Source organism: Aedes aegypti, chromosome 1 (assembly GCF_002204515.2).
Source record: "Aedes aegypti strain LVP_AGWG chromosome 1, AaegL5.0 Primary Assembly, whole genome shotgun sequence".
Classification (NCBI taxonomy): Eukaryota; Metazoa; Arthropoda; class Insecta; order Diptera; family Culicidae; genus Aedes; species Aedes aegypti.
In genome coordinates, this window is record NC_035107.1 from 152,181,754 (window position 1) to 152,194,024 (window position 12,271).

General features: G+C 38.2%; 1 protein-coding gene across 2 annotated transcripts in view; it reads left to right on the plus strand.

The window, feature by feature from the left end:
• The window catches only part of LOC110678344 (myosin heavy chain, muscle-like), a 285,969-nt gene that overhangs the window by 225,890 nt on the left and 47,808 nt on the right, over positions 1-12,271 (plus strand). For both annotated transcript variants that reach the window (XM_021851099.1, XM_021851103.1), the window contains exon 12: positions 761-839. In XM_021851099.1, coding sequence (XP_021706791.1) covers positions 761-839 — 79 coding nt within the window. The remainder of the gene's footprint in view (positions 1-760; positions 840-12,271) is intronic.

Consider the following 12,271-nt stretch of genomic DNA (forward strand, 5'->3'; position numbering starts at 1 on the left):
TTCCATAGGAATCTCAATATGAACTTCAAATGGCGTGTGCACAGTCAAATTTCTTCCAAATCGTTTCAAATTTTGGGAGGATGCTTTTTACCATAATTTCAATTGTTTAAGCATAGAGGAGCAAAAATTTCGAAATTTGCCTATTAGAGTGATGCCTGCCTTATTAGAGTGATGCCTGCTGATGCCTGATGTCTGCTAACCAAACAGCAAGCCTCTCTGCCATAATATCACCACCGCTACACCTTAACGCATGAACCGGCATATTCGGGCCAGTTTTAAATTCATGTATATGTGGGCCAGTTTTAAATTCTGGTGCAGGCAGCACCAGAGCAGGGATCCTCCCTTAGCTTATTTATTGATCGTTGCAAAGTACCATATTCAACATAGCTTACAATATAATATCAATCTCTACAGAACCATGAAATTAGATTGTTGAATCCGAAATGTTCTTAGGCAAGTGAGTGAATTCAATTCAACTCAGTTGATCGACGTGTTAAGATTGAGTTTTTTGAGTGGAGTATGACGTTCAACTTTCTTTCAATTCAACTGAGTTGTTCATGTGAGTTGAACGGTAGCGTTCAGCTACTTTAAACTAAGTAGCTCATTTCACTTTCCCTATATTCGAGTTTAAGAATACATGATCGCCATCAAATCTATTGATATTCATATTACTAAAAAGCATTTAATGATTATTTTTCGTCATGCATTTTATCTCTTTTCTCTAAAAACAACTACGTGGGAATTTATCGTCAAAATCCAGAGCGGAGCACGACCGTGCCAATATGTATAATGAGCTAAACAACACTCGTTCTGCATGTGATCAGTTAGCACGTGAAAAGGTATTGTATTAGTATTACTTATACGTCATAAAGTTGTTTTAAGTGTGTAACTAGATTATAATCATTATCAATGTACAGGGAAATTAACAGTGGAAGCCCCTTGAAAAACTCTACGAGAAATCGGGTTAAATTATAAATTTGCTATATTTTTGCGGAAGACATAATCAAGATTTTTTTCTCAGTGACCTCCATTTGAATATTGATCATCTTCTGTTTTTTAGAGTCCGGCGGCGGTCGTACGCTCGTAGCCGTTATAGCGAACTGACACCCGCAAGGTCAAATGAATGGAAAATTTTTCCCGCCTAAATACGATGAGTGTACTTGCTGTCTAGTTCATGTACTGTGCTTCGAAGTTGAAAGTTCTGTATGATCTGTGACCGCTGCGCTCATATTTGGAGACATGGCTATAATTGGATTTATTTTGAGACAGAAAATATATATTTTTTTAACTGTGTGTACCGTGATCGATGAAAAATGCTTTTCTTGACGCTGGAGAAACCGGTATGAAATTTCTGTACGTCAAAGTGAGCAGAGTTTCCACTGACACGAACTGTCACTGTGAGCCGACATCTCAAAGAAGGGACAAACATGATAAAAGCGCGTAATGGGGCTCTGCACAAAAATGTACCTCTCCCTTTCACTCTTTCGTGAAATTTGTAAACAACAAGTCAAAATCTCATACAAAATCAAAACAGTGCAGAGGCCCATTGATCATGTAATCCAAGTAGCAATCGGTTATTCTAGTCATTCCATCCATGCTGAGTGACAATGCCTGTTGCATAGCAACCAACCCAACAAGGTCGTAGTAAGCTGCGACCCATTTTAAAATTGTTTTTCCTTTTTCAATTTTGCACATCGTGCAATATAGTCGCATTAAAAAAAGCTCCTTAATTGTTCTAGAAGTATCCGCGTTTTTCAATTCAGAGTTCTAGTAACGAAATCTTAATAGGTTATGGGCACCACACAGAAAGAGCTAGCGCACGGAATTCCGCAGTTCCGCGGGAATGGAAGCGAGTTCCAAAATTGGAGTTACCGGGTGAAGCTTTTCTTCGAAGCAGCTGACGTGTCAGTGGTTCTCACCGGGGAAGCCCCGGAAGTAGAAGCTGTTCGAACAAAGTTCGTGGAAATGGACCGAAAGGCGAAATTACTGTTCGTGAGCTTCATTTCCGACGAGTGCTTGGAAGTTGACCAACCAGACGTTAAACAGAAAGTAACTGGTACGGCTTCGGTTGAAAGAAGGCAATGATATGCGGAGTCATCTGGTGGAATTCGATGGGCTTGTACGAAAGTTCAAAACGGCCGGTGCAACCCTAGCGGAAGGGGATCTGGTGTCTCAACTTTTCCTGGCGCTACCGAACTCGAACATCCCGTTGGTGACGGCTCTGAAAAACGTAAGCGTGGAGGATTTAACGCTCGATTTGGTGAAGTAACGGCTTTTGGATGAGGAGTAAAAACGGTCGGATCGACAAGAAGATGCCAGCTAATACAAGCCGGCCGCATTTTCCGGAAGCAGTCAACGCAAATTCGATGGTAAGTGCCACAAATGTGGCATGCATGGTCACATGAAAAAAGACTGCAAGCAACGTGGTCATGACGATGGGCAACGGTGCACGTGGTTACGCTCATAGCAACGGGCGTGTAAAATGCGAAGTCATTTGCGTGAAAAGAAGCGCGGTGAGCTTCATGGCGGACGCATCGTTATCAAAACGTGACCGGACCAACACTGTGGCCACAGACAAACAGACGTCACACTCTCATTGATGTCCATCGACCACCTTTTTAACGGTCAATTCAAATATATTGTAGGTGGCTAATCGACCACCCGCAGCGCTCGCATCGGTTTAGTTCGTGTTTGACGTTTACACACTACCGCCATCTGTTGGCCCATCGGCCAAACAAGGATTTTAGCATTGGGCGTACATGTCTCCGTGACTATGAATTTGATTGAAATTTGTTCTAAGTGTTACGTCTGTTTGTCTGTGCTGTGGGGTTCAAATTGAACTCTGGCTGCAGCGATCTTTTGGTGAGTCAGAAATCTTTTTTCTCATCGTTTGATACGATGGTGTGACCAATAGAAATAAAGGTGACAAAAGAAAGTCAGGAGATGGTTGCCAGAACAATCGGTAGGATTGACGCAACGAGCAATAAGGGGATGCTGTTCAACATATAGGATGTCCTTTTTGTCTCGGACCTGAGAGAAAATTCCAAAAAGCTGGCATCGTAGTTTAAAAGTGGAAAAGGGCACTAATATAGCCGAACTAATGCAAGAATGTTTATAAAGCAACCAAGCATTTCATAAAGCAATATTAGTGCATTGATACATTTGTAATGTAGCGTTAATGCTCATTTGCCTGACAGCTCTTGAAATTTGTCGAATAAAAGCAATGTCGCATCATGATTTTTGAAATGCAGTAGAATACGTGCAATATTAAAATGTTTGGTATTGCTTGGGGTGTTCTCCGACAGCAAGGCTCTGTTGAAGAAACGTGGCGAAATTTTAGCGATCGGCAAGTTGGTAAGTAGCCTATACGAAACAGTGCTGACGTTGGAACACGTTTGCGCGAATGTCTGTGAGACAGATCCGGGCACGCTGTGGCATCGACGGCTGCGTCATATCAGCCATCACCATTAGATCTGCTCATAATTGAAAAAAAAAAAATGTCTGGAAATCTTCCGGTCAAGCAGTATTCTGAATTCTCATGCTAAGAACAATTTCTGGTCAAATTTTCAGCTCATTTGATGAAGATTTCATCATGCTTCAAGTTAAAAATGTGTTTTTAGAATTATTTTAGGGTTTTAAAAATCATAACTCAATACTCATAAATCAAAATCACTTGCTAATACAACCTATTGAAAGCTAATTCTATTCTGTTTGTCCAACACGCTAATAAGATTAATTTAAGTTTGAACATCGTTTAATCGAGATTTGTTCTCCACAGTACCCAGAAATCACGGTTTTCTGAATATGTATGCTATAAAAACACACATTGGCATTATCTTTCCAGACCCTAGTCAACGGGGAACAAATATAATAAGTTTATGAAATCGTTAACCATTAACAGCTTACATGTTGCTTTAGAAAATAAATTACAAAAAATGCCCAAAGATCGAACAACCCATCCCAACCTGACGATAGTTAAATCGTGCATGACACATGTACCGTCGAATGAATGAATTGAACAAGTAAGCATTGCTTTTTCTTTCCGAGTAATAATTGTTTTGATCGTATTTCACTGACCATTCAGAACGATTTGAAAACAATCATTATGGACCTATGCACGTGTTCACTATTTGACGTTTTAGCGGTGCCGAATTCACTAGTTGCCATGGAGGGCTGTTGTTTATGGACCAATGCACGAGTTCATCATTTGACGTTTGAGCGGTGCCGTGTTATTTATGTGACCATGGCAACTAGTGAATTTGGCACCGCTCAAACGTCAGATTAGTTAACTCGTGCATCGGTCCATTATACCTATCGTTTTTCTGGTGAGTTGCAAGCTTGGTGGCAATGATGATGTCGCGCTACACGATAAGTGTTCATCTGCAACAACCAGACAGCTCACCAATCCACCCCGAGGTGGATCGTGCTGAGTTGTTGAGTTGAAGGCAGGGCTGCCAGATATACAAATTTCTCTGTATTACACAGATATTTTTATACTGACACAGATTCGATTTGTATGGAACACAGATTTTCTATCAACAATTTTTGTATGGACACAGATTTTTTTGTATGGGACACAGGTTTTTTAACCCGGTGGATACAGATTTTCTATCAAATCATCTGGTTGAAGGAGAGCGAAAAAAGGAAGGCACAAAAGTCTGTTTGACAGCTCTACAGAAAGCGCGTGCGCACGGAAAAAGCACCAGTTCGGCTCGATTTGCAATGATCGGTTATTATTATTATTTTTCCGCTATGGACCTATGCACGGGTTCACTATTTGACGTTTGAGCGGTGCCGAATTCACTTGTTGCCATGGTCACGTAAATAACACGGCACCGCATCGGTCCATTGGATATTCTATGGTTTGGTTGATCGATGTTAAAGTTTGTTTTAAAAGCAGCTCCACTTATTTTGAAACATGTTGCCGTGTACAATAGTAGACAACACAACTAATTTAATCAAAATATTATAATTTTCACGAATGATTAGACTTTCATGACGAAATTGAGAAGCTGCCAATAATGTACTCATGGTACATTTTCAAACACCATCGACCTTTCATCCTTGATTTTAGTCACTACAAGCTGGTTTTGGCACGAAAACACAACCCGGGAGCATCATGACAGCTGCAGTACAACGTCGATGAACCGAAAAATTTTGGTCCGTGGTATTGCGATTTTTTTCACCACTTAGACTTTAGTGATCTAAATTTCGTCTATCTCAGACAACCCCCCCACGAAGTGACAGATAACGCAATTTTCACGTACCTACTTTCAACGTAAACAATGGGGCCATCCACCGCTGCTGGCACAATTTTTCACTATGGCAGATCGGAATTTTGTTTCGTTGTTGACGGGTGCAAAACAACGAATGGAATGAAATGAAATAAGGGCGAGTCTGATATTTTCGTCTGCCAATGGAAATAAATTTAATAAAATCACCAAGTTTAAGCACCAAATGAACTTAAGAGCGTACCAATTCGTTCGATGAAAAGATTTAATGACGTGTTAGTGCTTTGTTTTGCGGAAAAGTAATCTATAAGAAATTCACGGTGCTCCCCTGACCGTTATTATCAGAAAAAAATCTCCATCAAATCTGTGCTCACCAGTCGATTTCTATAGCTAAGCTGCATGTCTGGGCAAAATTTTAAAAAAATCGTAGGGCCCGTTTTGAAGTTTCGCCCTTTTGAATGTGTAAGTCCATTAATTCTAAGGAAATCTGAGATATTCAAACGAGTTTTCATTGGCCGAGATTATCAGGATAGATATAATATTAAAATTTGAACCAAAGTAGGTTTATATAGTTATTTGTAAGTTCTGGGAAGAGTTTTGAATGAGAAGATAGACGAAATTTGGAGTTACGTCCTTTTGGAAGCGTAACCATTTAAAAAAACACTTATTTCCAATAGTTTAATTAGGCATTTTTATACTTTTGAGCATATTCAAATGTTTTCAATGGCACATTGCACTTATATGCCGCCAAAGTATTTCACAATTAACTGATTTTCCATAGGCTCAAGTGTTTTAAGGCATTACGGAGCTAATTTCATCATGTAACCAAATTAGTTATTGTAGCACTATATTTTGGCTAGCTTGGTAAACCCATGTACTCACGATTCGGTTTATTTTACATGCAATTATTGTTACCTGTTGTACATCGAAGAGAAGTATACGTCAAGGAATACTTTACGAGGTAAGTTTTCGGTTATGGATAACAGTGTATGGAATAAAATAAAATTAAAAACGTAGAAAGCATTGATACAAAATGGAAGAAAATAATGCAAAGTTTAGAACATCCGTTGTTATTTTGTTTAATGGAGTTTAAATTTGTAGCATTTACAGAGCTTAATTTCATATGTTTGTCTTTGTCAATTTGAAAAACTTTGTGAGGCTCCAAAAGTATGATTTTTTTTACTTCACAAGGACAGTCTGCGATCGAGAATAAATAAGTTTACATGGAAATCTTCAGATTGTGTAGGATTGGAACCATATTCTGGTATGTCGTCCAGCAGGTTATCAACAGGGCCACAGAACAATTTACGATATTCAGGTAATCAAAACTGGAATTTACTTAACATCCATGAACAACTCTGTTTTAACCATATTTTATATATCTTTTCAAAATTATACACCTTGACTTTGAATTCCATTATCCCGAATACCCGAAGACCATCTCCGCAAGTTCCAGTTTCTAGAATGGTATTACTTCGAATTCTATTATCACAGGACAATGTCGTACAAGGTAATTATATATTCGGGACAATAGCATTCAGTCTAATAGTGCGTTTAGGGTGATGACACTCGGGTTAATGAAATTCGGAGTTAAGGTATAGAATCTTCTCAAAAGAGTTTGATTTTCAAGGGAGACATGTACCATAAAGCTCTGAAAGTGTTAAGATTCTAAATTCAATTAAACCAAATAATAACGAATGTTTTTTTACTTTTCTTAAGCACATTTCAAGTACTGAGGCTTTCTCTTCACGAGTTACCATGGACTGATTGATTTATATCATTCTTTTACTATTGTATTCATACAGAGCTCTTACGTGTTCGTGAAATCGAAAAGACCGAGAAACACAATGGTAAAATTGAAGATTTTTTGAAAAATAAAAATGTAGTAATGTATGCTACAAATGATCACAAAAGTATTGACAGTGGTCTAGAGTTCTATAGTTTGGCCAATTATGCATTACTCAACAATTGAAGTTTATGTTCTGAGGCAGTACAAAATTAGCCGCAATAGCCGGTAGCTTCTGCTTCTTCTTATTGACATTACGTTCCAACTGGGACAGAGCCTGCTTCTCTACTTAGTGTTCAATGAGCACTTCAACAATTATTAACTGAGAGCTTTCTTTGCCAAAGTTGCCATTTTTGTATCGTGTATCGTGTGGCAGGTACAAACATACTCTATGCCCTCATACTCTATTTTCATTACGAAAAAATCCTGGACTGACCAGGAATTGAACCTAATCACCTCTAGCATGGCTTTGCTTGGTAGCCACGGACTCTAACCACTCGGTTAGGGAAGGCCCAAGGTAGCTAGTTGGGCCATAACAATATTTTATGCATAATAATAATGGCACGAACATTGCTCCGTAATGCCTTACAGCGCTTGAGCCTTTGAAATAATAATCAATTGTTAAAGACTTTGGTGACGTATAAGTACAATGTGTCATTGAAAACATTTGAACATGCTTAACGGAATGCCTGCTTAAAAGAATACCGAATTAATCTATTGGAAATTAGAGTTTTCAATGTTTACACTTCCAAAAGGACGTAACTCCAAATTTCGTCTATCCTCTCATTCAAAACTCCTCTCAGAAGTAACAAATAACTATATAATCCAACTTTGATTCAAATTTTCATATTATATTTATTCTGATAATCACGGCTAATAAAAACTCGTTTGAATATCTCAGATTTCCTTAGAATTTGTGGACTTACACATTCAAAAGGGCGTAACTTCAAAACGGGCCTTACGATTTTTTTAAAATTTTGCCCAGACATGCAGCTTGGCTATAGAAATCGACTGGTGAGCACAGATTTGATGGAGATTTTTTTCTGATAATAACGGTCAGGGGAGCACCGTGTAAATTACTTACAATACAGCCTAACTGATTTGTGGATCGCTTTTATGCCCTCAAAAGAAAGCGCTGGCCGTAAAATAAAATAAAATAAAATAAAATATTGTGGGCCTCGTGGTCGTGCGGTTAGTGTCGTTATGCATTTAAGCGCATCGTGTCATTGGGTGTGGGTTCGATTCCCGCTTCAGCCATTGAAACTTTTCGTCAGGAATGTTTCTCAACTGTGCCACTGGAGCATCCTTATCCATTGTCTAGTGTTAAGTTACATTCCGTGCAGCTAAATGGCTGAAGACGGTGTCCTTATCTTTTTATTGGAGATCGAATCAAGTCGAAAAGTGATATTTATTTGCAGTTTTTTTTCTATGCGGATTAGAACACTTTTTCTCATACTCACCACCAGAGGTCTAAGTTTCAATCAAATAAGCCTATGAACTAATATACGATGACGTCACGCTGCAACTTTCAGCGTGAAGAAAACCTTTACAGCGGGCGATGTATACAGAAAAATAAATGATTTCGTTACACATTCATCCACGCATTGTTCATCCGATGAACATTCGTGTTGGCGTGGATATCATTTTATGTAAACATATTTAGATCGGAAAAAATCAACAAGAAAAGTAGACCGTGGATAAGTCCATTGGCTGAACTATCCAGCTTTTTAAAAGCGGTGAGGGCCGCCAAAAGTTAGCTTACTTTCTGGTAGGGATCCAACATATTGACGTTTGGCTTTATTCCGGTCAATAGGCAAATTTAATGCGCCACCATCATAGAGGTCGCTAGGGAAGAAGGAGAGATATGTCATTGAAAATGTTTGTGTACGTTCAAAATTCAATTTTTTTTATTAAACTATTTTCCATTGGCATAATTATTTCGACCCTTTATTCTTGCGATACGCGTGATTTCATAACAAATTTAACTACAAACAAAGAATCCGGAAGTTTATAACCTATGTAGCCAAACACCAATTTTCCAATTTTATCCCACTAATCGTACATGAGCACTGTAGGATCTGTACATTTTCGAAGGAAAAAAAGTTTATCAGGTTTTTCAATGCTCTCTAATCGTCTACAACATAACTATTCCGAGAAAAAGTGTAATATGTTTGCTCTTTCCTATGCTGCACACGGTGCGGTCTCAACTCAACCTCTTTTATGACGGTTCTCCTACTAGCCACCAGATGTCGAAGTGATCGTTCAGCTTTGAAAATATTAGCTTTCACTAGATCCCTTTTTGTAAAAGTGGGCTAATTTTTGGTGATATTAGCGTTCGTAAAAGCGGGATACTTCATCCAATAAGCTTATCTGATTGAAATTTAGACATCTGGTGGTGAGTATGAGAAAAAACGTGTTCAAACCCGCAAAAGAAAATGTACTGCGAGTTGATATAATCTCAGATTGATTTCAAGCTTATAAATACAGTCAATTTCCCATAAATTAATGATTATCGTAAATATCTAAGGGATGATTAAAATATTATGCAACGAAGAAATTTGCCAATTTAAACCCCCTCCTTCCCTAAAGTAACAGGTTTTAAATGGAAAATTTCAATGTATTGTATGGACCGAAACATTACAAAATATCCCTTACCTCTCCTTGTTGTGTTTGAACGTAATATTTGAACGATCCCTAACAAATTTGTCTTGCTTTGAATTGCCAAGTGGTCAAAAAATAATTTAAACAAAGGAACGATTACTATAAGCAACTTACAGCATGCGGACCACATCACACCACTATTCAAAACTCGCTCGTGGGCCATACAAAATCTTCCCGATGACCGTACAAATCCTTTTAGAGAATCGCTATTTGGTGATAACTCGTTTATAATGATGTTACAAATGCCAAACAAAAAATGTAAAACTTTTTTTATGTCCATAAAGCATAATTTTAGTTTACGCCCTATTTTGAGAACACTCCATGATTTCATTGAGTTTGACAGTACCACGTACCAAAATTTTTCGGTACATTGACGTTGTACTGCAGCTGTCATGATGCTCCCGGGTTGATCTCAGATTTCGCCATCGATTTCGCTGCCCCTTTTCGATCACCGCCGCCCATGCAATTATCCTGATGTTCATGACAGTTTTCTCCGGCCGGCTCGATGTTTACCATTTTTTCTTTGTTCTCGATTCACCAGCTGGTCTTGTGTACACAACAACACCAGCTGGTCCTCCGATGTTTACAGTCATCGTCATTGTTCTCATGTTCCAGCTGATCGTGTTTTCGTGTCAAAACCAGCTGGTAGTGACTAAAATCAAGGATGAAAGGTCGATGGTGTTTGAAAATGTACCATGAGTACATTATTGGCAGCTTCTCAATTTCGTCATGAAAGTCTAATCATTCGTGAAAATTACAATACTGTCAAACTCAATGAAATCATGGAGTGCGCTCGAAATTGGGCGTAGATTAGAATTACACTTGATGAAAATAAATAAAAAAGTTTTACAATTTTTGTTTGGCATTTGTTGTTTTTCTTCTTTCTGGCGTTCCCACTAGGACAGAGCCTGCTTTTCAACTTCTTATGAGCACTTCTACAGTTAATAACTGAGAGCTTACTATGTCAATGACCATTTTTGCATGTGTATATCGTGCACTGAAAAAAATCCACACGCTTGATCCGTGTGTTTAAAGTTATGGATCGATTCATGAACGTCTATGTCGATTTGTTGTGATTTTCTTACAAACTTCGTGTGTATTACACATTCAATTCTTCAGTTTTGCTTCATGGACTGATTCATCAACCGACAACATGAATTTCATAGTTTTCCACATAAGTTCCTAAAGTTTTCCATTTCAAATTCGTATGCGTCAACCTATGGGTGCTATGGATCATCACCCAACACGGATTCAGTGTGTTTAACTTATGATTATCTTGTATCATGATCATCATGTTCAAGTTGGTCGATTTGAAATCGATGAGCTTGCTGTCGATTTCCGTGTTTCAAATTTCTAAATTATTAGTGATCAACCCATAGCGAACTAAATTGCGGATGGAGCTCGTGTCGAACGACAGTCATCATCATGTTCCGAAAAGAAGAGGAAAATTCTGAAGCTGAAAGTGTTAGAGGAAAATTTGTGGATTCGTTTTTCTTTCTATTAGTGAAGATGTCCGAGTGAATATGAGCAGTTCATTCTAATTTTCTATAAATTAAATGCATTACTTCCAGCGTTGGATATAATGTATGGTGTTAGAGAAAAATCGGATTCCACTAACAGATTTTCTCGGGCTTCCCAATTTATGGATTTGCGGCGCCCCGCTTGTTGCTGACTCACTTGTTTGAAAAAAAAAAAACAAAACATTCAAGTGAGCTTGCGACAAGCAGAGGAGCCTCGAATCCATATTTTGGGAAGCAAGATTTCTTCTATCAAATTTCTTCTTTCAGTCTCATGACATTCATATTCTATCACACATGACTATCTAAGGCCACTACATTTCGAATTCAATAAGCAAATCAGTTGGTTTTCATGATTTAATATTCAGACATTCATGTTTGTTTCTCATGACAACCTAATGTTGATACACATATTATTATACCGTGAAGTCAATGACGAAATCCATATGGCTACCACACTCAAGTCATGTGGTTTTCCTCATTGCGCAAATCTATAAGTAAAACACACGACCTTGGCGTGTATATTTTCTCAGTGTGTGACAGGCACCAAGATACTCTACAGTATGGCCCATTAAAAAATGCGAAAATCGTCATATCATGTGTTATGGTAGGTTTTACATAGAAAATGTGAATAAAACATAATGGATCATTAAAATAATCAAAACGGCCGCTATGGAAAGCATAGATAGCGCCACCGTAGCCTTGTGTGTTTGACAGAACAGCAATGCTGTCACAATGTTAAATCCCATATACAGTGGCGCCTTTGTTTTGATGCGGTGAGCACTGACAAAAACTACATTCAATGATCCATTATCATTCATTGCTTGTATTGTTTAATCTATTCAGACTCAGTTTTTCGCTTTTGTTACTTTCACCTTACCAGAGAGAAATTGGAAACATACCTTCAAATTTTATCATGCGGACGTCGAGTTCAATATCTGTGTGATGAAAGCTTCTAAAACTTCAACGATGGCGTGAGATTCTTCACAGGCCTTGTCTCCAGCATACGCCTATATCAAATGATAGAATTGGTTCATATCTGGGTATTTGGAGACTTAAACATATTTTCGAAAAAA